The sequence below is a fragment of the Molossus molossus genome, unplaced genomic scaffold (genome assembly GCF_014108415.1).
Source record: "Molossus molossus isolate mMolMol1 unplaced genomic scaffold, mMolMol1.p scaffold_m16_p_24, whole genome shotgun sequence".
In the NCBI taxonomy this organism is placed as follows: domain Eukaryota; kingdom Metazoa; phylum Chordata; class Mammalia; order Chiroptera; family Molossidae; genus Molossus; species Molossus molossus.
In genome coordinates, this window is record NW_023425360.1 from 1,367,863 (window position 1) to 1,392,363 (window position 24,501).

Sequence of the window (24,501 nt, forward strand, 5' to 3'; positions counted from 1 at the left end):
CACTTACTTATGCATTGGCTGGTTGATTCCTGTAGGTGCCCAGATCAAGGATCCAACCTGCCACCTTGGCGTAGCGGAATGATGCTCTAACCAACGGAGCCACCCGGCCAGGGCCCGTTAATCTTCTCATATGGTTGTCACCGGGGAAATATAGGGAGGAATCACCTTCCTGACTATTTTGTAAGAAAGAGTGCCATTGAGGTATTTATGGAGAATAAGCCTCAGTAAATACAGAAAGGTATGTCGCTAGGCACCAGGTCATGCTTGTGTCTCAGGGAGAAACTTGGCAGTAAATGACATGAGAAGTGTCCTGGCCAGGGTAGCTTGTTGGGCATAGTCCCCTGCACCAAGAGGTCGCCAGTTCTATTCCCCGTCAGGGCACATGCCCGGGTTGTGGGCCTGATCCCCAGTGGGGCCATGCAGGAGGCAGCCAAACCGTGTTCTCGCTCATCAATGTTTCTCTCTCTTCCTCTCCCTTCCTGTCTCTAAAATCAATAAAGGATAAAGAAATTAAAAAATAACACATGCGCCCTGGCCGGTTTGGATCAGCAGTTAGAGCGTCGGCCTGCAGTCCAGAGAGACCTGGGTTCGGTTCCCGCTGAGGGCACGTAACCTCGGTTGCGGTTTGTCCCCGGCCCTGGTTGGTCGTGCAGGTGGCGGCCACTCGGTGTGTCCCTTTCGCATCGATCTTTCTCTCTCCCTCCCACTCTATCTGAACAGAAAATGGAAAAATGTCCTCGGGTGAGGATAAAAAAAAATAGTAATAACACATGCTCACAGTAATAAGTCCAACAGAAGCATGAAAACAGTAGTCACCCCTCCCTCCTTGCCCCCAGCACCCAGGAGCGATCGAGACCGTCTCGGTTGACTTTCTACTAAGGAACAGGAGGGTTTTCTTGGCTGTCCAGTCCTGCTGGCTTCCTTTTGCTATTTTCGGTGTTTGATAGTTATTTTTGGGCCTCTGTTGGCAGCATTTGTGATTTGGAGTTATACACTTGCTTAATCCCGCTGCCTGGTAACTGAACCCTCCCTCCCTCCCCCTCAGCTCCCCCTCAGCCCAGCTTCTGCTGCAGCAGAAGGGGGTCCGTCTCCGTGGTTTCCCGGGTCTGTTACACCAGCCTCCTGGCCGCTCCTGTTTGTCCCTCCTGGGAAGTCCCCCCGACTTTATTTTCTCTCCTCCGAGTTCGCCTTCTCTTTCGGCCATCCGCGGTCATCCCCGGGTCCGTCCCTACCCCCCGACTTCCCTTTTGCACGGCAGTCTGAACGTCAAGGAATTTTTTCCAAGCCAGATAGACATGTGGAGTCTGTTTAACTTTGCACTGAGCCAAGTGACAGGATCGGAATGGAGCTGAAGGTCCGACCCTCCGGGACCCTCAGGTTCCGTCCACGCCAGAGGCAGGAGCCCACGGTCTGGTTCTAGACTCAGAGCTTCTGAGTGGCCTGGTGTGTGTGATTGTAAACACCAGACCTTGTAACGGCTTCTGCTGAAGTATTTCTGAAAGACCCCACGCACTGGTTCTGCGCCCACAGCAGCGAGCTCTGTCGTGGGGTTACCTTCAGGCTCTGGGGGCCTGGGGGGCCTGGGGGGGTCTGGATGCCCCTGTCCTGAGCAATCTGGGGAGCTTTGTGTTTTTTTCATATTTAAAATGTTCTGTTCTTGTGTTAAGTGGGTTTTAAGGAGATGAGAATGGAGACACATGGTCTACTTAGCCACTTTTTATTAGATGGGCCATTACTGGTCTTTAAAATCCTGTACCAAGTAGCATTTCCTTGTTAGCTTAGTTATGCTAGTACGTGCGTGCGTGCATGTGTGTGTGTGAGTGTGTGTGTGTGTTTAATCCTCACCCTAGGATATGCTTTTATTGATTTCTGGGTTGGGGGGGCATCCATCAGTTACGTCCCATATGCACCCCCACCAGGGATCGAACCTACGACCTGGGTATGTGCCCTGGCCGGGTATTGAACCCGAAATCTTTTGGTGTACAGGATGACGATGCCCCAACCAACTGAGCCACCCGGCCAGGGCCTTACATTTTTATACTCTGGTTTCTTGGAGAATAGCCAGAGTCACACAAAGAACCGCAAGAGTAAGACGCAAAGGGAATGTCTGCCCACCGGCCTCGGGTGCCTCAGCAGTTCAGCGCGCTTGAGGGATTTGGGGTAACCAGCCAGGCAGGGCGTGGCGCGGTGTCTGCTTACTCGAGAAATCTGAGCTGAGAGAGTCAGACCGTGTGCCAGCCGGGCAGGTGTGCCTCGGGGGAGGAATGCCCTCCGTGCGTCCGTCCTGGGAGGTGTGGTTCGTCCGCATTCCTGAGCCACTGTGGGGCCTCGAACGACGTCCTCACTCAGCGCTTGGACTACTCGAATACAAGCCCTTTCTGACGGGGAGACCGCCATGCAGACGCGACATCCGGGGGTCCGCAGGCAGCGGGTCTGAGCGTGCCCGAGGTCTGTGGAGCCCGTGACCAGTCTGGTGACGTGTGTGCTGATTTCTGCTGCACCACCTGTTGTGGGGTGGCCGGGGAGGTCTGGTGCCGCGTCATTTAAAGACGTGAGCGCACCCTGGCCGCTTTGGCTCAGCGGTTAGAGCGTCAGCCTGCGGACCAAAGAGTCGCAGGTTTGATTCCGGTCAGGGCCACGTGCCTCGGTTGCAGTTTGGTCCCCGGCCCTGGTTGGGTTGTGCTGGAGGTGACCAAGCGGTGTGTCCCTCTCACATTGACGTTTCTCTCTCTTTCTGTCTCCCCCTCCCACTCTCTCTGAAGATAAATGGAAAATATTCTCCGGTGAGGATTAAAAATAAAAAGATGTATGTAGCCCTGGCTGTAGGGCTCAGTGGGTTAGAGCGTCGTCCCCATGCACCATGGTTGAGGGTTCCAAGCCCGGTCAGGGCGCAGACAAGAATCAACCAAGAATGTATAAATAAGTGGAATAACAAATCGATGTTTCTCTCTTTCTCTCCTCCCTCTTCCTCTTTCTCTCTAAAATCAATCAATTTTTTTTTTTAAAGGATGTGAGTGTGGAGTCAGGGGAAGGGCCGGTTACACCCTGAAGTACATCGGGAAAGGGTGGGTTCTGAGGCCTCATGGTCCTGACTTCACCTGGTCACCAGGGAACAGCATGGCTGCTGCCTGCGGGCCCTGGCTCTTTGTGACCTGTGGAGGCAGCATCTGACCTGGGTTCAGAGCCCGGCTCTGCCGCCTACCAGCCTGTGGCCTTGGGCATGCACCTGGCTGCCCTGACCTAGCTCAGAGCCACTGCCGCTAAGCCCTGCAGGTGGCGGTTAGGCCTCGGGAGGAGCACAGCCTATCCAGCTGTGTGCCAGGCGCCTTCTAATGCCGGACGAGAGTGAGCCCCTGCTTCAGCCGTGTGACCGCCGTGAGGCCCCCAGGGGTTCCTGGTGCATGGGGAGCCCCTGGAATGCGGCCGCGTTCACAGCGGATGCGGCCGGGAGAGAACACCTCTGGTCTGGCCGGATCAAGTGTGGTCTACGACCTGGCAGGGGTGAGCCTGCAGGTCAGAGGGATGGGGAGCAGAGGTGGGGGGCTGGAGGGGCAGACCCAGGCCTGATTCATTCTCCTCCCTCCACGGGTCCGAGACCCAAAGGCGGGTAAGTCCCCTGGGTGCTGACGTCCCCACCCCCAGGTGTTCGGTGCCTACAGGCATTTTCACGGGCTCTGAGCCCAGGTAGTGGCTAGTGGGCTCAGGGTCCTTGACCTTCCTTGCTTAGCCCATTCACGTTATCGCCAGTGAAACCAGGTGAACAGCTAACCTCGAGGCCTGCCTTCTGAATACAGTGGAGAATGTTCTGGAAGGTAAACATGGTCTCTCTTCTGAGTGATCAGATCTTTTCCTCAACGCATGGACTCTCTGAGAGTCTATGTAAGGCACCCTATGGAACAAAAAAGACCGTAAGATCAGGCGTTGTTATTTTATTTGTTTTTTTATTTTTATTTTTATCCTCACCTGAGGACATTTTTCTATTTTTTGTTCAGGTAGAGTGGGAGGGGGAGAGAGGAAGAGAGAGAGAAACATCGATGTGAAAGGGACACATCAAGTGGCTGCCACCCGCACGACTAACCAGGGCCGGGGACAAACTGCAACCGAGGTACATGCCCTTAGCGGGAATCGAACCCGGGTCTCTCGGGACCGCAGGCCGACGCTCTAACCGCTGAGCCAAACCGGCCAGGGCAGGCGTTGTTATTTTAGAATAAAAATATTCTGCGCTGTCATTGGAACATAAGCCCCCACGAGGGCAACGCCGAAATCGTCCTCGTGAATTCTTGTCCCTCCGGATCCTGGCACCGTAGGTGTAGAGGACACTGGGTGACTGTTTGAGGAATCAGTTATCTCTCTCGGTCCCTGGTCCCCGACAGCCCCCCGGAGAGACCCCATCAGCATGCGTGTGTGTAACCCGCAGGGACAAAAAGAGTTCAGCTGATGTATTTCGTGTGTAAGGCTCGATTCGAATATTTACTCCATGAAAATGTATAACCTGGCTCATACATCCTGTTTTGTGCCAAAGAAGTAGCGGGTGTGAAATTCGGCCGTCCTGTCTCACGGTGTTTGATTTTTTATGCACTGGTTTTAGAGCGGGAGGTGAAGGGAGAGAGGACCGTGGCTTTGCTGGTCCACACATCGATGAATTCACTGGTTGATTCTTGTCTGTGTCCTGGCGGAGGCTCGAACCCACAGCTTTGGCCTAGCAGGATGGCGCTGCAGCCGGCCGAGCACCCGGTCCGGGCCTCCCGGTGTCTGAACCCCGAGAAATTCCGATAGGGTGAGGAGGGGGTGAAGACAGGCTTCACTTATGCGTACCCACAGACTGAGGTGTCAAAAGCACGAGCCGTTGCTTGATAGAAGATTCTGTGTCCCTCTGATTTCTTCCACGTTGCGCGTGCAAAGACACGCTTCGTGGCCGATTGAAATCACGCAGTAAACTCTCCTTTTGCCCCTTGCCCGGACTCGATGTGCATTTGCAGCCCTTGGCAACGTCTCGCCAGGGTGTCGGACGGATTAGAAATAAACTGGGAACATCGGGGGCTGAGGGAAGGGGCTCGGAAGCCGGCATAGTAATGTTCCCATTGGCGTCTGGGAAGGAGTTTAGGGAGACGGGGGCTGTTTGGGGTTCAGTGGGCTTAGGGAGAGGAGAGGATGCTGCCAGTAAAGCCGATTTAGAACCGGGGGACCCCTGAAGAGGCAGTGACGGGTTTAAGAGGGGACCCAGGTGAGCACCTTGGAGGGGCCTGTGGAATCACAGATGCACCCTGCTCGGACCAGGGGAACACATTCCTTTTTTTTTTTTTTTTTTTATCTTCACCCGAGGACATTTTGCATTTATCTTCAGATAGAGCGGGAGGGAGAGAGGGAGGAAGAGAGAGAGAAACATCGACATGAGAGAGACACACTGAGTGGCTGCCACCCACACGACCCCAACCACGGCCGGGGACAAACTGCAACCGAGGTACATGCCCTTAGCGGGAACCGAACCTGGGTCTCTCTGGACCGCAGGCCGACGCTCTAACCGCTGAGCCAAACCGGCCAGGGCAGGGACCATGTTTCTTAAGCTCAGAATGAGGGCAAGGAAGACCCCATAGCAGACTCCCGGGCACTGCCGGAGCGAGGGTGCCCCCCACTGCCTCTCACTCCACCCCTCTTCATTAACGCCCCTTCTTGTGTATAATTTAGCATCGAATCCCAGTGTCTGCCTGTGGACCTGAACCCCCGTCCCCAGAGCACATGGAACCCACCCTGGTGGCCTGACCTGCTCTGCCCTCTGGAATTCCCGCTGGACGGACGAGGGGCAGTTCCCCTGCACCGGGCTCCCTTCCCTGTGGTCAGTGGGTCTTGATCGTGGGACCATCCGGAGCTTCTGCAGCGACAAAGCTTCATTTCAGAACAAAAACCTGGGTCCACCTCTGTCCCCAGCTGACACCTCCTTGGAAGGTAAAGTCCTGCAGTTTCCTAAATGACCTCGTAGGAGACGCCCGGTGTTTTCCATCCTGCCCAGGAAAAGCCGAGACCCCAACAAGAGAAGATGTCAGATGCCCCGAGGCCGAGAGCTCGGATTGTTCGTGGACTGGAGGGTGGAGAAAGCTTGGGAACACCCTGCGTGGTCTGCGGGGAGTCGGTCTGTGTATGCCGCTCGGTGTCTGGGGACTTAGACTGCAAAGGCTGGCCTCCGAGGGGACGCCACGGGACGCGGTCAAGTGCTCAGAGTGCAGTGTGGCTGGCCAGGCCCTTTCATTATTGATGCCACGCACACGGTGTTCTCAGTGGCCACGGAAAAGCCTCCCTGTTTATGATACATAAGGACGTGGCATTTGCTTGGTTAAGTGTACGTGCTACATAGTGTCCTCGTTAGAGTGCACGGTGGAAGGTGCCCCCGGGCCTGCCTTCAGGCTCAGGGCAGGAAGTGACAGCTCCCGGTGGGTGTGACCTCTGGGGCTGCTCCAGGGAGACCACGGAGGGTGGCCCCCCTTGACCGGCGAGGGTGGTATTTAGAATGCAGACAAGCTCTCCAACAACCGCCCTTGAGTGTTCAAAGATAGACATTGGGATTCTGTTCCGGCTTCTCTCCAGTTGCCAGGTGCCACTCAAAGAAGCATGTCTGTGTTGAGCCGAGGCACTGGGGCCCTTTGGGTGAGGTTCCTGGGGGAACCCTTTCATCTCCAGGTGAGGTTCCTGCGGGAACCCTTTCCTCTCCAGGTGAGGTTCCTGCGGGAACCCTTTCCTCTCCAGGTGAGGTTCCTGGGGGAACCCTTTCCTCTCCAGGTGAGGTTCCTGGGGGAACCCTTTCCTCTCCAGGTGAGGTTCCTGCGGGAACCCTTTCCTCTCCAGGTGAGGTTCCTGCGGGAACCCTTTCATCTCCAGGACAGCGAAAGGATGATGGCAGAATTGTTCTGTCCTCTCCTTTTTTTTTTTTTCTTTTTTTAAACAAAAAACAATAGACCAGGTGAGGTGGAGAGATCGTGGAAAGGATAACAGGTCTTGGTGATGACCTGGGCCCCGAGGCGACTAAATGACTCCATTTTTATCATCAGTATTCTTCCAATAATAGGTTAATTACCCCTAGAAGTAAAGGAATTTTGCCTAAGGTTATAGTGTTGGGAGGCACCTGCGGAGTATCGGTATTTGCAATGCTAATTTTGACTTCTGTAGTCGCGTCACACCCACTATTGTACAGGTCCCCTGGGGGTGGGGGTGGGGAGCCAAAGGAGGATGGGGCTTCTGTCTTTAAAATCAGACCAGCAAGAAGAATCAGGGCTGCTGATCCGAGGGGAGACTGTGTCCTCCGCAGCCCGCCGGTGAGAATAAAACGCACCTTTACGACTTGGCTGTGCGTCTCTGGTTATCTCGCTGACACATGGTAACAGTGACAGGGAGTCAGCATGAGGTGTAAATAAAATAGAGCCGCTCCATCTTCTCACAGACAGGTCGGGAGCAGAATATGCTTCCGTGTTTGCAGGAGGACACAGTACTGGCGGCCTGTCTGTCTTCACCATCTTTCCCTCTTTGTGTTCCTGGTAAATTGTAATGACGGTATTTCGGAGAGTTTACGGTTTTTAAAAAACAGACACCAAATTTTACTGTTTGCTACTGTTCTGTTGACTACTTGTTATTTTTATTTATTTATTTTTTCTTATTGATGTTAGAGAGAGGGAGAGAGAGAGATAGAAACATCGGTGAGAGAGAACAAAGATTGGCCGCCTCCTGCACGCCCCCCACTGGGGATCTGCCCACAACCTGGGCATGTGCCCTGATTGGGAATCGAATTGGCGACCTCTTGGTGCAGGGTCAATGCTCAACCACTGAGCCACACCAGCCAGGCTTGTTATTTTTACTTTTATAGGCAAATTTCATTTTGAATTCCCCAGAGCTGGGATTTTTCCTTCATACTTACTTGAACAAGGAAACAGTTCAAGTCAGACTTAAGAGGCTTGTCCACTTTATTTCTCCTTTTTATTGTGGGAGAGGAAAAAAAGGCATCACATGACCTCTGCTACTTGAACCGTTTTTAAGTGGCCGGTTCAGTGGTCGTGATTGCGTCACAAGTTGTCGCGTCATCGCCACTGTGAGCTTCAGAACTTTGCCTCACCCCAACATAAACCGTCCCCGTGAAACGGAATGCCCACTTCTAAAGCGTGGTTCACCCCTAAAATTTCAGGTTGGTGCTGTGGGCATGCTCATTCCGAATTGCTTTCCACCTCTGAGTTAAACGGAGGGGACAACAAACATCCTCGGGTGGCGACGCAGCAGCCTTGATAGGTAGGAGCCCGTCTACACCTGAGAGCCAGTTGGCAACGTGCCCGAACGCACCAGAGACGGGCGGGATTGGACAGCCTGTCTGGTCCGAGCTGCGCATCGGCTCGGCGTGACTCAGGCGACTGACTCATACCTCTTCCCCGGTCAGTCCACCTCCCGGAGCTGTGACATACTCAGAGCAGCTGTCTCAGTCATGATGAGTCTGAGTTAAGTCAGTAACCTCACTGGGAGCTTTTGGTTTCCTTATCAAGTCATCCGTCGGTGAGATCTCCAGGGCCTTCTCCACCCCGTCCTGTGGTTCGAGACATTTCCACCATGGATGCCAATGGACTTGTGCTCTTAAGAAAGGTGAAGGGGAAGAAGGGGGTTCTGGAAGCAGAATAAACACTGGGGGACACTGGGAAGAGGGACGTAGTCAGGTGCCATCGAGGGGGGACAAAGCTTCCTCGCCAGCTGCCCGAGGGGGTGTTTACATAACGGACACCCATCCTGATGTTGCAACCCCACTGACGACAGCGAGTGCAGGCAGCACCCAGCCCAGGCTGAGCGCCGGCCTCCTGCTTTCGGATTTCGGTGCCGCCTGGTGTCCGGGGGGCACGTCTAGGAACAGGAAAGCAGCCAGAGGTGGAGCTGGGACTCTGCCCCTGAGGGGTCTGGTTGCAAAGCTTCCTCCTCCTCTGCACCTGTTCTGCAAATCTCCCCTCTCGTCCCCTGGACCAGACCTCACGGCCCTGACCCTGTGTTCTGTGCTCTGAGCTGCTGGGCAAAGGCGAGGTGTAGGCCGGCCTCAAGGAAGGGCCACCCAGGTCCGAACCCCAGCTGACCGCGGCTGGGTGCAGGCCCCCCGACAGTGGACTCAGGCCCACTGCCTGCCTCCGCTCTGCTTCCTCTTTGTAGTAGTTCTTGAGGGTCGTTCTGCATGGTCGCAAAGGACCCCAGTGACCACCGTTGGCCCCCCGGGTGCGTCTCCCTGAGGGGTCCAGCACTCTCACCGGCCAGAGCTGGCCACACCTGCAGCACCGAGGGGCTGGGGCGTAGAGAGATGCTCTGGAAAGATGCAGGGGTCAGCGGCGCTCTGTCCCGGTGTGTGTGGCCGTCCAGGAGTTCCCCGTGGGCATCTCGGGGTTTGTTGCGGGACCTAAAGCGATGTAGGGTGTGAGGGCCACAGATGACAGTCACTTGTGACTGTTGGGCAGGGCCACCTGGTGTTTTCTGGGCTGTGGCTGTCATCTGTCGTAGGAACTCACCATACAGGGAGATGAAATAGTGAGACTTGCATTTTCCGGTTTCTAGTGCTAAGCAGTCAGGTGGAGGATTTAATTAGATTTTAAAAGTTTTCCCCCATCACAGAGGCTGAAGGGGATCTAGAAGCAGCTTCCTTCCGGCAGCGTCTCCTCGCTGTGAAGTAGGGAGGTCCTTTGAGACTATATTCTGTTTGTTTTTGTGGATCCTCACCCGAGGATATTTTTTCCTTTGATTTCTAGATAGAATTGGGGGGAGGGGGAGAGAGACAGCGAGAGAGAGAGAGAGAGAGAGAGAGAGAGAGAGAGAAACAGACATCGATTGGTTGCCTCCCGCACGACCCAACCAGGCCTGGGGATTGAACCTGCGACCCTTTGGGACACAGGCTGACACTCTAACCACGGAGCCCAACTGGCCAGCGCTGGTTTTGTGGGGTTTTTTTTTTATGTTTTATTTATTTAGAAACATCGATTTGTTGCTCCACTTATTCATGCATTCATTCATTGCTTGACTCTGGTATGTACCCAAACTGGGGATCGAACCCGCAACCTTGGTGTAGCGGGACGACGCTCCAACCCACTGAGCTACCCAGCCAGGGCCTAAGGTTGTCCTTTGGGCACGTGTCTGTCTGCGTTGGTATTTGGTGGGGACAGAACGGACACTGATGAAACGGCTTTTGTCAGATGCTAGATGCCCACAAGGCAGCTCGTGGGACCCCCCAGAAGCTGTGGGGTAGGTGGTGTTCCAGGCATTTCACAGGTGTCCGTGCTGCTGGGGGGGAGGCGGCATTTCCCCGGCTTTGCCCACGTGTTGGAGAATTAGTGCCGAGTCTCGGGGATCCTTGCGGCCATATCAGGCCCAGTTACGCTCCAGCGAGTTCGAGCACATTGTTCTGTTGTCATTGTCGCAGATCTGAAGAGAGAGGCGGCTGTGTCTTCTTTAGGCCTATAACTTGCCCTCTGCAAGGTGCCTTTTCACAAAGTAAAACAAAGCCATGCCGGATCTGGTTTGTTTTTGCTCTGACACCCAGGAGGGGCATTGGAGGAGGAGGGAAAAGTCTTGAACGACATCAAGAAGTCGTCGTTTTGAAGGTGGCTTTGGGCCCGACACCAAAAGCCCTTCCCTGCACCGCCGTGCGGAAGGAGAGGCAACATTTGGGGTCTGAGGGAACGTCACACACGAGGGAGGGTGCCGCTTTCCCAAACTAGACCACGCGTGTCTTGCTGTGTTTTGAAACACGTGGACACGTTTCAGAAAGGGCATGCGTGTCTCCACACCAGGGACACTTCCCGGAATGTCCTTGTTGTTCTGTGGGTTACGTGGTTGGCATAGGAGTGTGTTTAAGAAAAGGACACGTTATCTTCCTGTTTACTGGGTTACGTTTTGATCTGTCTGTCTCCCTGGGACCTGGGCCATTTGGTCCCTCCCCGAGCCCCTGCCTTAGCTGCGGTCCTGTAGCTCCTGGCCCAGCCCTGTCCCCGCCGCCGTCTCCTTCCGGCTGCTTCCTCTGGGGGTGGGCGGAGGAGCCGGTCTCTGTAGCCCGCACAGCACACCTCGTCTCGTTTCAGGGAGACGTTTCCTGTGACCAGCCTCGAGGCTTTGACTTTTCTTTTTGTTTGTTTTTTAAATCCTCACTCGGGGATATTTTTCTGTTTATCTTCAGATAGAGTGGGAAGGAAGGAGAGAGAGAGAGAGAAACACTGATGTGAAAGAGACACCTCGACTGGCTGCCTCCCGCATGGCCCTGGGGCCGGGGACAAACCACAACAGGGGTCCGTGCCCTTGACCGGAATCGAACCCGCGACTTTTTGCTCCACGGGCTGATGCTCCAGCCGCTGAGCCAAGCCGGCCGGGGCAGGTTTGACTGTGCCACAGAGCCCTGCAACGCAGCATCTTCCCAGACTGAACGGAACTTTCTAATAAAACAAACAAAATTCCAACCTTTATCTCCTTCCCAGCTTCGCTTTGAGCTGCTCCCCCCACATGCACAGCTGACCGGGCCGCCCCAGAGTCTCCTTCCTTCCCGTGGCCACAGCTCGTCTGCTGTCTGCCTCCTCCCGGGGCCTCGTGGGCATCCCTGCGACGCGCCCCAGCTCCCCGAGGTCAGAGCGTCGCCCCAGCCTGGCTGCGCTCCAGTCCCCCGTTCGGGGCTGCCCTCCCTCCCCTGGTTGCCTTTCCTCTCCCCTCCTTTCCGGTCGCTTCAAGCTTTCTGTGTGTCCTGACGTCCCCGTTCCCATAACGTTTATTCCTGCTCTGTCCGGGGACCGAACCCGCACCCTAGGTATCTGCCCTGACTGGGAATCAAACCCGAAACCTTGTGGTGTATGGGACAGCGCTCAACCGACTGAGCCGCCCAGCCAGGGCCCACAGGTGTGTTTCTATTTTTTTATTTTTATCCTCACCCGAGGACATTTTTCCACTTTTTTGTACAGATAGAGTGGGAGGGAGAGAGAGGAACAGAGAGAGAGAGAAACATCGACGTGAAGGGACACATCGAGTGGCTGCCACCCGCACGACCAACCAGGGCCGGGGACAAACTGCAACCGAGGTACATGCCCTTAGCGGGAACCGAACCCGGGTCTCTCCGGACCGCAGGCCGACGCTCTAACCGCTGAGCGGCCGGCCAGGGCCACAGGTGTGTTTTTAAAGAGGAAGGTGAGCCCGTTGCAGGGGGTGGGTGCTTTGCTGTCTTCCTCACGACTGAACGACGAGGCACCCGTCGGCGAGGCCTCGGCAAGGAAGGTCGGGTCTCCCCTCACGCGCCCACAGGCAGCGGGGTCCCGGGAGGTGCCGGGGTGCTTTTCTGGTCCGTCTTGTTTACCCACCTGCTTCCCTCCGCCGCCCGCCCTTCAGCGCCAGGGCTCGGTCCCCCAGCCCTCCTCCTTCCGTTAGCATCCATGTGACCTTGTCTGTTTATCTTTGTCCTATGGCGAAAGGTATTTCCACTCGGAACAGGAGCTCTGAGATATTTAAACGATTGACTTCAAAGTCGGTGGCCCTGGGCCAAGCATGTCTCCTGAAGATAAATGGAAATACCCCCGAGAGGACAGTCGGGCCCGTGCGCTTGAACAGGACGCGGCGTGTCTGAGGGAGGCAGCCGGCTCTCGCGTGGCGCCGGGGCAGAAAGGGTGGCGTTGAGGTGAAAACACAGGGTGCTGTCTCCTCGGGGTGACCCGATCATTCCCGCAGCACGCTGTCTCCCGGGACACGTCCTCTGTGCTGAGTGGGAACCGAAGCCTCGGCGCTTGGGATTTATTTTTCATTTTGAGAGTGTTTGTTGAAGCAGGGACAGTGCAGCCAGGAAGGACGTAGAAGAAGCAGTCGGAGCGTCCTGGGCAGCGTTGCTGCGGCTCACGGGGAGTCAGAGAAAAGGGGGACCTGGGGACAGGATCAGGGGGCAGCCAGGGACGAGCTGCCGCTGCCTGTCGCTGCCCTGGTTGCAAGTCTCGTGGGGTCCCTTGGCGTCCAGGAGGTGCCTGCTTGTGGGAGAAGAAGGCGGGGAAGGGAAAGGGGTCCCTGTGCTTCCAGAAAGGAGAGCGTGCCCCGAAACCTAAATTGCTGATGGTCCACCCGGGCTCGGCGTAGCTGCGACTGTAGGAAGATGGGGGACACGTGGAGAGGTCGGGGGCAAAAATCGTAGGTTCCCCGGCCGGTGTGGCTCAGTGGTTGAGCGCCGACCCTGCACCAAGAGGTCGCCGGTTCAATTCCCGGTCAGGGCACAGGCCCAGGTTGTGGGCCCGATCCCCAGTGGGGGGCGTGCAGGAGGCGGCCAATCGATGTTCTCTCTCATCAATGTTTCTCTCTCTCTCTCTCTCTCTCTCCCTTCCTCTCTCTCAAAAATCAATAAAGGAAAAAAATAATCATAGGTTTTCCGCAGGTTCCTCTCCGCCACGTCACATTGCCCGTCACAGAGACACGACCTGACTTTTCCCTGGTAAAACTGGGAGACTTGGATTCCTTGTGTTGTGTTTGAAGCAAATCCGACGTAACGCTTGGGAAGAAGCAACTTAGTGTCGTTCTTGATGGCCTGGCGCATTTTCCCCGAAGTTTGCAGACAGATGCTAAACCCCACATGTTGTTACCATTCCCACAGATACATAACCCAACCGAGCTACACCGGCCGGGCCGCCGTTGTTTTTGTTATCAACTCTATTTGTATTTTTTTTCTTTATGGATTTTTGGAGAGAGACGGAGAAACATCGATGGCATCGGGCCCACAACCTGGGCACAGGCCCTGGCCGGGAATCGAACCAGTGACCTCTTGGTGCAGGGCCGACGATCAGCCACTGAGCCACACTGGCCAGGCCGCTGTTGTTTATGCAGGATTATCAAAGAAACCACGGGCAGGGAGAAGCAGAGGATGAGATGGTTGTGCAGAACACTGCGACGGAATTTAGGACGTATGTCTGTCGTTTATCGTCCAGGAACTGAAATGTCCTGTCCACAGCTTGTGCAAAATGTGGAAGACAGCCTCCCTCTCTGTGGCGCATCGTAGGGTGTGTTTGTGCCGTGCACACTCGTTTTAAGCTGACGTGCACACAGGAGGGGTTGTGGGTCCCCTGCCTGTAACACACTGTGGTTGTCCTCTCTCCGCTCGTTAGCTGATGGCACGCAATCCTGATCTCTCCAGGTACGGCGTGAGCCCCGAGAACATCATCCTGTACGGACAGAGCATCGGGACGGTCCCCACGGTGGACCTCGCCTCGCGGTACGAGTGCGCTGCTGTGATCCTCCACTCGCCTCTGATGTCGGGTCTGCGCGTGGCTTTTCCCGACACCAGGAAAACGTACTGCTTCGATGCGTTCCCCAGGTAAGCGCACACCTGTGCAGCAGGTGCCGAGGTGCCCCGTGCCCCGAGGGTCCGGGCCTGCCGCCACCAAAAACTGTGGGCCCGTAATAAACATTTACTGCCCTGGCCGGTATAGCTCAGTAGTTAGAGCGTCAGCCCACAGAGCAGAGTTGTGGGTTCAGCTCTGGTCAAGGGTACATACCTCGGTTGTGGTTTGATCCCTGGCCCTGGTCGGGTCATGCAGGAGGCAACCAGTCTGTGTCTCTCTCACATCGATGTTTTCTGTCTGTCTTTATCTCTCTCTCTCTCTTGCTCGCTCCCTCCCACTCTATCTGAAGATAAATGGAAAAATAACCTCGGGTGAGGATTTTAAAAAATGTAAATAGATAAACATTTACTGAATGCGGGGGACGTGGAGGTGAGCAGGAGGCAGCAGCGGAGACTTTGTCCTCTGGGGATGACTCATCTGTCGAAATCCAGCCGATAACGTGTGAGGACCTTGCTCGGACCGAGCCCAGGCTCCCTCGCTCCAGCTGTGTGCCAGGACACGGCGCGGCCCGGGAGGGAGGGACCTCACAGCCCACGTCGCCACGTTCGGGTCAACGTGTGTTGTTAAATCACCAAGGGCCACACACTGAGATAAAAACTGCAGCCATCCACAGTTTTTGCTTCTTTTTTTAGTCCTCACCCAAGGACATTGTCGTTGATGTTTAGAGAGAGGGGAAGGGGTGGAGAGAAAGAGAGAGACATCAATGTGGGGCAGAACATCGCCGGTGGCCTCCCGCACGCGCCCTGACTGGGAGTCAAACCTGGACCTTTCGTTGTCCGGGACGATGCTCCAGGCAGCTGAGCCACGCTGGCCAGGGCGTCCGCACCGTTGCAACGTCCCTTCACCTTTCCAGTCGGACAGGGTAGCTGAACGAAAAGGTGGAGTGAGCTCCTCGCGCACAGAGGACACGCTTGGGTCTCAGCCACAGGGACCGTGACGCACGCCCTGCTGTTCGCCGCCTCCTCGCCCCGTTCCCGAGAAGCCCTCCCTGCAGCGCGGCCTGCCCCCCACGGACCACGTGGCCGAGAGCCCGGCTGTCCTGGTTCCCCCTCGGAAGGAACACAGATCAGTGCCCTACAGCTGCAGAGCGACAAGCCTGGCTTCATGAAGACCTCTGTCTGAAAATCCTACTCGTTTTTAGATCTAAGACGGGGACGGTATACTTTTAAAAAATTTTTCTTTATTGATTTGAGAGAGAGAGAGAAACATCGATGAGAGAGAACATTGATTGGTCGCCTCCTGCATGCCCCCCACTGGGGATCGGGCCCACAACCCGGGCTTGTGTCTTGACCGGGAATCGAACCGGCGACCTCTTGGTGCAGGGTCGACGCTCAGCCACTGAGCCACACCAACTGGGCAGGGACGGTATTTTTAGTAAAAGCTGTTGGCCCCCTGACCGCTCTGCCTGGCTAAGGTGACCTCCGAGGCTTGAGGGCAGGCTGGTTGGCTCAGCGACCTTCAGTAGGAAGGTCTCTGCCGAAATAGCGTCCGGTTTTAGGATTGGATTGGCCCCGTGAATTGTCATTCTGCTGTCACTGGGGGCGAAAAAGAGCATCGTTTGGTTACGTACATGGCATCGCACAAGTAGAAGCCCCTGCTCACGCCTGGGCGGACGTCCGTCGGAGCAGCGGGTGGGGTTTGGTGAGGCCCGTGTGCCGGGAATGCCCAGCGGGCCGGCCCCTGCCGAATGCGGAACGGGAGGCCCGTGGGCTGGAGGCCGAGACTGAGCATCCCTGTGGGCACCGTGCGAGGAGCCCCCCGGGCAACGGAATGAACAGCGCTTCTTCCTTACGCCTCCTAAGTGAGCGTCTGTCTCAAAACACAGCCCTGACAACGCACCGCAGCTCATTGGTTAACAGTGAACTAGCATCCAGTCTTCACAGGGCGTGTGGGGTGCGCCAGGCATCTGGCTAAGCCGGATCTCAGTCTTCAAAACAGCCTCCGGAAGGCGGTCCGGTTACAGGTGGGGAAACCAAGGCTCAGGCAGTGAAGCGTTTTGCTCACTTCAGGTTGGCGAGTGGAGACGGCCAGAAACGGCCATTCCACCTGCTCAAACCCATGGAGTGTCCGTGCGCTAGACCCCGAAGCAGGGCTGTCCCGCGACCTTCCCTCCTTGATCATTGCGGCCGAGAGCACTCCGGACGCAGCTGTGTCCCTCTTTAAAGGAGGGCCCTCCCTGTTTCCTTTCTAAAGATTTTATTTGTTTTTTCTTTATTGATTTGAGAGGGAGAGGGAGAGAGAGAGGAACATCGATGAGAGAGAACATCACTGGCCGCCTCCTGCACGCCCCCCACTGGGGATCGGACCCACGACCTGGGCATGTGCCCTGACCGGGAATTGAACCGGCGCCCTTTTGGTGCAGGGTCGACGCTCAGCCACTGAGCCACACCGGATGGGCCCCGTTTCTTTTGAATACTAAAAAAATAAGAGTCCTGGTTGTTCTTTGGTTTGTTGTCTATTTTCTTTTACCCTCTTCACAGTTAGGCTCAGACGTGGCACTGGACTTGAGAGACACCCTCCCGGCGATAGGGACGGTTCCAAATCGTGCAGCGTGGAACACAGCCCCTCCCCGTGCCAGGAAATATCTTCCACGTGGAATGTAACTGGACTCTCGCATTCTTCGAAGTCCCGTTCAAATTAGATGCAGGGGGGGAAGTAGATTCATAAATAAGAGTCTTCATCTGCGAAGTTGAGTGCTGCCACCAAGGGTCAGATCTTGGCCAGTGACATGGCCGGGGTGAGGTTTTGCCGTCTCCCTGGGCATCTTGAAGCGGTTGGCAGCTCTCTGCACTGTTCGGCGTGGCTGGGACAGCGCTTTTGTAGATCGGGGGGATGTGAGTGAGGTCAGAGCTCCCCCTCCTGTTCACGACCTCCAGATGATCCAACAGTCTCTCTGAGCTTTTCGGTTCCCCCCCCACCGGGTTCAACAGCGATGATCTTTTCTCTCTCGTGTGTCCCGCTGGAGATTACGTGAGGTCGTGTGTGCAAACGGCAAACCTCCTGGCTGCTGTCAGTGTTTAACACATGTGAGCGATTACTTTTAAGAGAAAGATCCCTGCAGAGAGACCCGTTCCTACCCCTTTGTAACTTGGATCGAAGACAGAGAGAGAAGTCAGCTGTAAGAGGGACTCGTGCAGGAGGACGGGCTGGACAGAGATGACCGACCGCCTTCTCTGGATTTGCTCCTGGATTAAATGACCTCCCTGGGAGAAACCGCCTACACACCCATTCCAGCACAGTTTAACCTCTTCTGAATTCCTCTTGGGGAAATACTTTCAGAGCCTGTAGCACATTTTTTTGAAGATCCTCAAATATTTATCCTTTGGAGGGTAGATTTGATTTTTGTAAACAGAAATCATTCGGAATCAGGTCTCGGCATTACGTGAGGTTTTCAAGCTAAGCCGTACCGCTTTTATCAAACACGAGGCATTAGCGTCTATGAAATGCAGTTTGTGAGGATCTTGTTCATTGATTTCTGAAGATACCGCTCAAAGAAGAGTTCTCAAACCCCGAGCGGCCAGGGATTAAGTGTACGGCTTTCAAAGGAGACGTTTGTTCAGATGTGCTGTGCTCTAGCCTGTTTTTTAAATCCTCTAAAAAATATGAATATATTAGAAATATCAGTGACTGGATTGTTAGTCCAGTGCCTTCAGGAGCTCTGTTTTTAATAAAATGCTTTAACGAAAACACAATGGCTACACAGAATGTAGTACTCTCAATTGGGTCCCAGACCAGAAATGGATATCCCTGGAAAAACTAATGAAATCCAAATAAAGTCTGGAGTTTAGTTAATGGTAGTGGACCGACATTCGGTTCTTGGTTTTGACAAACCATCCGGTGATAATATTAGGTGTTAACCATAGGGAAGTGGGTTAGGGGTGTATGGGAATTATATTATCTATATTATCTTTGTACTTTTCCTGTAAATCCAAAGTTATTCCAAAATGAAAAGTTCATTTGAAAAAAATGAATTACTAGAAAAAGGTGTGTGTGTGGGGGGGGACCCAGAGTGTGACGTTGTCTGTGAACATAACTAAAGAGTCCTTTTTCTCCTGCTCCCCTGTTTTCTGTCTGCAGCATTGACAAGATTTCTAAAGTCACCTCTCCGGTGTTGGTCATTCATGGGACCGAAGATGAGGTCATCGATTTCTCCCACGGCCTGGCCATGTATGAGCGCTGTCCCCGAGCCGTGGAGCCCCTCTGGGTCGAAGGGGCCGGGCATAATGACATAGAGCTTTATGCACAATACCTAGAAAGACTAAAACAGTTCATATCTCACGAACTTCCTAACTCCTGAAGACGACTTGATTTTTACCTCATTTACTGTGAACACAAGGGTCCTCTTTTTGCACACGCTTTAACTGGGTAGCGGTCACCGCGCGATGACCACGAGGAAGTGCCCGGCCTGTAGGGTGTTCTCGTCAAAGAGCTGGGGGAACCTCAGCCGTGTAGCTAGAGAATTTCTACTAATTCACACAACCTCTTATACTGAACTGCTGTGATTTCCAGCTTCGGGACCTTGGGGGGGATTGGGAATGAGGGCTGGAGGTGGGGACGGGTTTCTTGCTATCTGAGGATGCTCCCATCTGTGTCTCTTCCTTACCCATCTCTTAGGATTCATTTACGCAGGACTCCCCCTCCCTCCCCTCCCCCATGCCCTCTGCATTCGCGGGGTCAGTCCATCAGTGAAGCTGTGATAGAGCAACTGGAAAGCTGGTGACAGAAATTCCTTTAACTTTTGTTAACGTGCCGACCTTTCCCCCCAAACAGATCATTTGAAGGTTCTTTTCCTGGAACAGCTTCACCAACTGGAACCCTAGACATATAACTGGAATATTCTTAAACAAAAATAACTGGGTGTATTGGTTTTGGTTTTTTGGTGTTTTGTTTTGTTTTTTTCCCAGTGTAAATTTATGACTAGCCAACAGACTTTTCCTCTTTTGATTGGTTCGCCTACCAAGAGCCGGATTTCCACCTGGCGAGTCCTCCTGAGAGGGTTTTTAAAAAGTCCTGTACATATTTGCGACCATATTGTGCATAGATTCTTAATGGGTAGATGTCCTTTGTCAGGGTACACCAATGAACTGCAAATTCCTTGTTTGTAATGTAAATGATTGGATACATTTTGTTAATATGTTTTTATTCCTATGTTTTGCTATTAAAAAATTTTATAACATTTCCAAGACAAAAAAAAAAAAAAATTTACCAGTTTATGCTTTGGAGAATTTATGTAATTAAAATTTCACTAAACTAATCTTTTTAGTTTAGTTGGTATTTGGGTTTGACACTGGAGTTGCTTCTCAGAAGCATCAGGAAATGTGAGATGCTTAAAATCGCTACACTGTTCGTATTTGGTTGGGGGTTTGGGTTTGGAGGGGGTTTTCTGGGTTTTATTTTAACTTTTTTTTCCTTCAAATTTAAAAGCCTTAATGTACTACTGTCAGCCTCTGATCATTGTAAAGCGGTCGGTTACCAGTTTGTGTACTGTTGCTTGGGGCAGCTCAGCCGCGGGTCACGGAATAAAGGATGCATGGACCAGAGCGTGGGGCTTGTGCCGTTTTTCCCTTCTCTCCCTCGGAGAAAATCACGATTAAGAGACGTTTTGTTTCGATTTGAGAGGAAACCCTTGGGCGTACACACTTCGTCACCATCCTCAAGGTATAGACTTGTGTTTGGTCAGAGAACTTAGATGACTTTTGGAAGAAGTCAAGCTATAAAATGTGTCGCTGGACAGGGCAGATGGAACCCAAATAGGGTAGGTGGTGGATTTGGGGACATGGACCAACTCTCCCAAAGAAGGCACTGAGACCACTGAATAGTAAGACTTCTTGAATGGATGCACGAGCTGGTAAGGAAATTAACGCAGCGGTAGTTGGGGGTGGTGAGGGGCACATGCCGAGTACAGATGAGAACCAAGGGGAAGAGCTGCTTTGAAACCCATTTTCTCTTGGAAGAAATTTTCTGAGCCAAATTAACTTGAGCATCCAGGTTCACCTGAGCACTGGTTTCCCATCTGGTGGAACTCAGGGGACCATAGACCCAGAGCTCCCTCCACAGAGAGGAGACGAGTTGGAAACTGCCTTTTTAGGGGAAATCAGACGACCATCTGGATAGACCCAGAGAAAACATTTGATGGAATTTCCATGTCCCTTTCATGATTAGAAACCAAACAAAACTCTCGTCAAACCAGGAATAGAAGGAGACATATACAGAGAGATGATCTCAAAACAAGAATTGCAGTGAGTGGTTAAACGGGGGGGGAAGGGAAGATTATTCCACTTAAGACAGAGAATTAGCTCATGTGCCAACTTCCCTCAATGCTGTTCAAAATTAAAAGTCCCTCAAAAGTGCAGCAGAGCCAAAAAATGAAAAACGTTTAAGATTGGGGAAAAAGGGATGAATGTGTTCTAAAACCAGATTACTGTGGTTGCACAACTCACTAAATTTTCCACAAAAAAAAATTGTTCAAATGGGCACATAAAGGGGTGGGTTTTATGATACGTAGATTACACCTTAATACAAATTTTAACCTGAAATGACTATAATAATATTGTATTGTTATGGAACTCAAGGGGTCCACAGCCCGGGCTGCTGTATTCAAAAATGAGACCTGGTTATTGCAAGCTAGTTTTATTTACTTGTAGCAGTAAAGGAGACAGGGGATTCACATCCAAAACCATTTCCCCAAAACGAGGCTCAGCTATGGCTTGCACACACTATTTGGTCAAGTACGTGTTGATTTCTTCTTGGACATCGGCTCCTTCCATCAGGTTCCGTTCCTGTCAGCTCATCTTGCTTACAGCTGGTCTGCAAGATACTGTACTACATTTTAACGTTTAGCGAGAATAGCATTTAGTAAGAACGGTTGAGGTCTTGAGACCCTTGTCCGATCTAACAATATGTCAACTGTAATGGGGGGAAAATGCTGGCTACTTAAAACGATATTCCTAGATTATGACAGTCTGTGTAGAGCACCTGAAAGTATCCTAAACACATCCAAAAGGCACTGGAGAGTCAAAGGTGTGACCCGTTTGCAACCTGCGCTGCCTCCAGGCCAACATGGAAAATGTGCTCCCCGGGACCACGGGGAAGGTTTTCATCCAGGTCCCCCAGTCAGGTCTCTTTCATGGACATGAGGTGTCCAAATCGCACAGCTCCGGCTCCAGGGCATCAGGCGTTTGGCTTGCACCAGCCAGGTCTCAGGTGGAAAGCAGGAACTCCTTTACCACGGTTGCCCCGGGTTGACTCGGACGCAGAAAACCAGCGCACCGAGCGCCGGAAGCGAGCGGTCACAGCGCCGGAAGTGAGCGGTCACAGCGCCGGAAGTGAGCGGTCACAGCGCCGGAAGCGGACAGCGCGGGAAGAGGTTGTTCCCGGCTCACTGGGTCGTGAGAAGCACGTGGCCCGTAGCTTCTCGTGATTTATAAGATTTAGGATGTCGGTTGACCACGGGGAGCCTATCCCAGCAGGTAAATTGCTCGTCGAAGTCCAGGCCCAGGGAGCACCTCTTCCCCGGGTCCTCGTGTCTGCAGTCACGCGATGCAATCACGGAACCAGGTTGCCGGACACGAAACCAGTGTCTAAAAGTCGACCTCATTTCTGCGGGTCGGCCAGAAGTTTTAAAATTCAGTAGAAAGAAGAAAGGTACCCATTTTCTATAGCATTTTGTAAAGTATGAAGGACCTGGGAGTAACGCCGCCCCGTGCACAAGAATGTTCTGGAGAACGTCAAGTTTTCTTTTAAAGACGTTGCAGACCTCAGGTAATGAGAACCGTCTACATGTTCATGAGTGAGAAGGCTTATTATGATTATTATTATTATTATTATTTGGTTAATCCTCACTGGAGGGTATTTTTCTCTCTTTTTTTTTTTTATCCTCACCCGAGGACATTTTTCCATTTTTTTTGTTCAGGTAGAGTGGGAGGGAGAGAGAGGAAGGGAGAGAGAGAGAAACATCGATGTGAAAGGGACACATCGAGTGGCTGCCACCTGCACGACCAACCAGGTCTGGGGACAAACTGCAACCGAGGTACGTGCCCTTAGCGGGAACCGAACCCGGGTCTCTCTGGACCACAGGCCGATACTCCAGCCGCTGAGCCAAACCGGCCAGTTTTGACGTTGATTTTTTTTTTTTTTTTTTAATCCTCACCCAAGGACATTCTTCCATATTTTGTTCAGGTAGAGTGGGAGGGAGAGAGAGAGAGAAGCATCGACGTGAAGGGACACATCGAGTGGCTGCCACCCGCACGACCAACCAGGGCCGGGGACAAACTGCAACCGAGGTACGTGCCCTTAGCGGGAACCGAACCCGGGTCTCTCAGGACCGCAGGCCGACGCTCTAACCGCTGAGCCAAACTGGCCAGGGCCAGATCTGTAATTCTTAACAGGAGCTGGGTCTGTGACCATGTCATACTTAGGATGTCTATACCTTTGGGCATTTTTCTGGGGAGAAATTCCACACTTTCAATAGGTTCTTAGAAGTGTCAATAATTCTGATAGATTAAAAACAACGAGAGCCCTGGCTGGTTTGGCTCAGCGGTTAGAGCATCGGCCTGAGGTCCAGAGAAACCCGGGTTCTCCCACTAAGGGCACGTACCTCGGTTGCAGTTTGTCCCCGGCCCCGGTTGGTCATGCGGGTGGCAGCCACTCGATGTGTCCCTTTCACGTTGATGTTTCTCTCTCTCTCTCCCTCCCACTCTATCTGAACAACAACAACAACAAAAAAAAAAATGGAAAAATGTCCTCGGGTGAGGATAAAAAACAAAACAAAAACAAAAAAAACAGCTAGATAGTCTCTACAGGTTCTTTTAAAGCTAATATTCTCAGATTCTGGGAACTGTGAGAGTAGATTTCGGAGGCTTGGGAGCTGGACTCGTCCTGCAGGCAAACCCAGGGAGGGGTGGTGGTCAGAGCTTCTGTGAGGAGTGGAGCAGAGACGCAGACGCATTTACAGGCCCAGGGTGGGTGAGACTGAGACACCCCTGGGCGTGGGGACAGCAGGCCTTGCTGTGAGTTTTGGGCCATGGCAACCATGTGGTCTTGGGCAAATCTCTGAACTGCCCTTACCTTGTTCTTCATCTCTAAGACGGTAGCAATACCGCCCAGGCCGCCGCAGGAGGATCCGCTGCAGTTCTTTCGGCAGAAACGCCTTGCAAAGGTCATGGGGCTTGGACGCATTCATGAAACAGATGGCCCAGGTCTGGTGTAGAGCAAAGCAGAAACGGTGTAAACTCTAGCCGAAGACTGTCAGCCCGGTGGGTGCTCTCCCTGTGTTGTTAATCGTTACTCTGCTGCTAAATGATTTTCCCTTTGACTGGTCCCAGCTTGTTCACCCCTGTCCCTGCCTGGCTGTGTCTGGGTGGAGGTGGGTCCAGGGGCTTCCAGATGCACAGATACTGTCTGAATCCCCCACCCCAGGTCTCCTGACTCTATGCTTCCTGGTGCCCCTTAGATGGGCCTATGCGGGCCCAAATGTCCCTCCTGAACTCAGCCAGAACTTTCTGAGCTGGGACGTGGTGAGGGCCAGGACCTCAGGGATAAAAGGGACCCAGGTGGGTGGAGAGGAACTGATACAGATGGAACTGATATAATTTAAAACACTTCAACGTTTTAAAATTTTCATCTGTATCAGTGGTTGAACATATTTTTACAGTTTAAGGGAGTCGGATGGAGGGGTGGGCTGGGAGGGGGAGCACCCTCATATTCTCAGTACTAAACCTAAGAAATGGAACATTCCCAGGACCTTAGAAGCTCACGTTCTCCCCCATTCTCTTCCTCTCCCTCCACACCCCACAGAGTACCCCCATCCTGAGTTCTCTACTTGCTCCTCTTCTTTACAGCAGGAGAGTGTGTGAGCTCTGTTGGTAGACATTTAGGGTGTTTTCCAGATTTCTGAAGTGAAAGATACTTCTGTGCATCTCATGATAGGAGAGATTGCTGGCTGCTGCTTGTAACCTTGCTGACATGCTACAACGACCCGAGAGGCGTTTTAACATACTGGTACCCAGGTCCCGTCCTCTGAGATTACAATTTAACCCGCCGAGGGTGCCGCCTGGCATCTGGACTTTTTAAAGCTCACCAGGGGTTTCCAGTGGGCATCTAAGTGCAGACTGGGACTCGCTGGTCCCTGGTTTGGTCGTGAGTGAGGCTGGCCCAGGGC

At 53.2% G+C, this 24,501-nt stretch overlaps 1 protein-coding gene across 1 annotated transcript in view; it reads left to right on the plus strand.

The window, feature by feature from the left end:
• ABHD17C (abhydrolase domain containing 17C, depalmitoylase) overlaps nt 1-19,490 on the plus strand; it is a 32,592-nt gene extending 13,102 nt beyond the window's left edge. The window contains exons 2-3 of the mRNA XM_036277999.1: nt 14,135-14,314; nt 18,420-19,490. Coding sequence (XP_036133892.1) covers nt 14,135-14,314; nt 18,420-18,639 — 400 coding nt within the window. The 3' untranslated portion in view covers nt 18,640-19,490. The remainder of the gene's footprint in view (nt 1-14,134; nt 14,315-18,419) is intronic.
• Nucleotides 19,491-24,501: the final 5,011 nt, after the last annotated feature.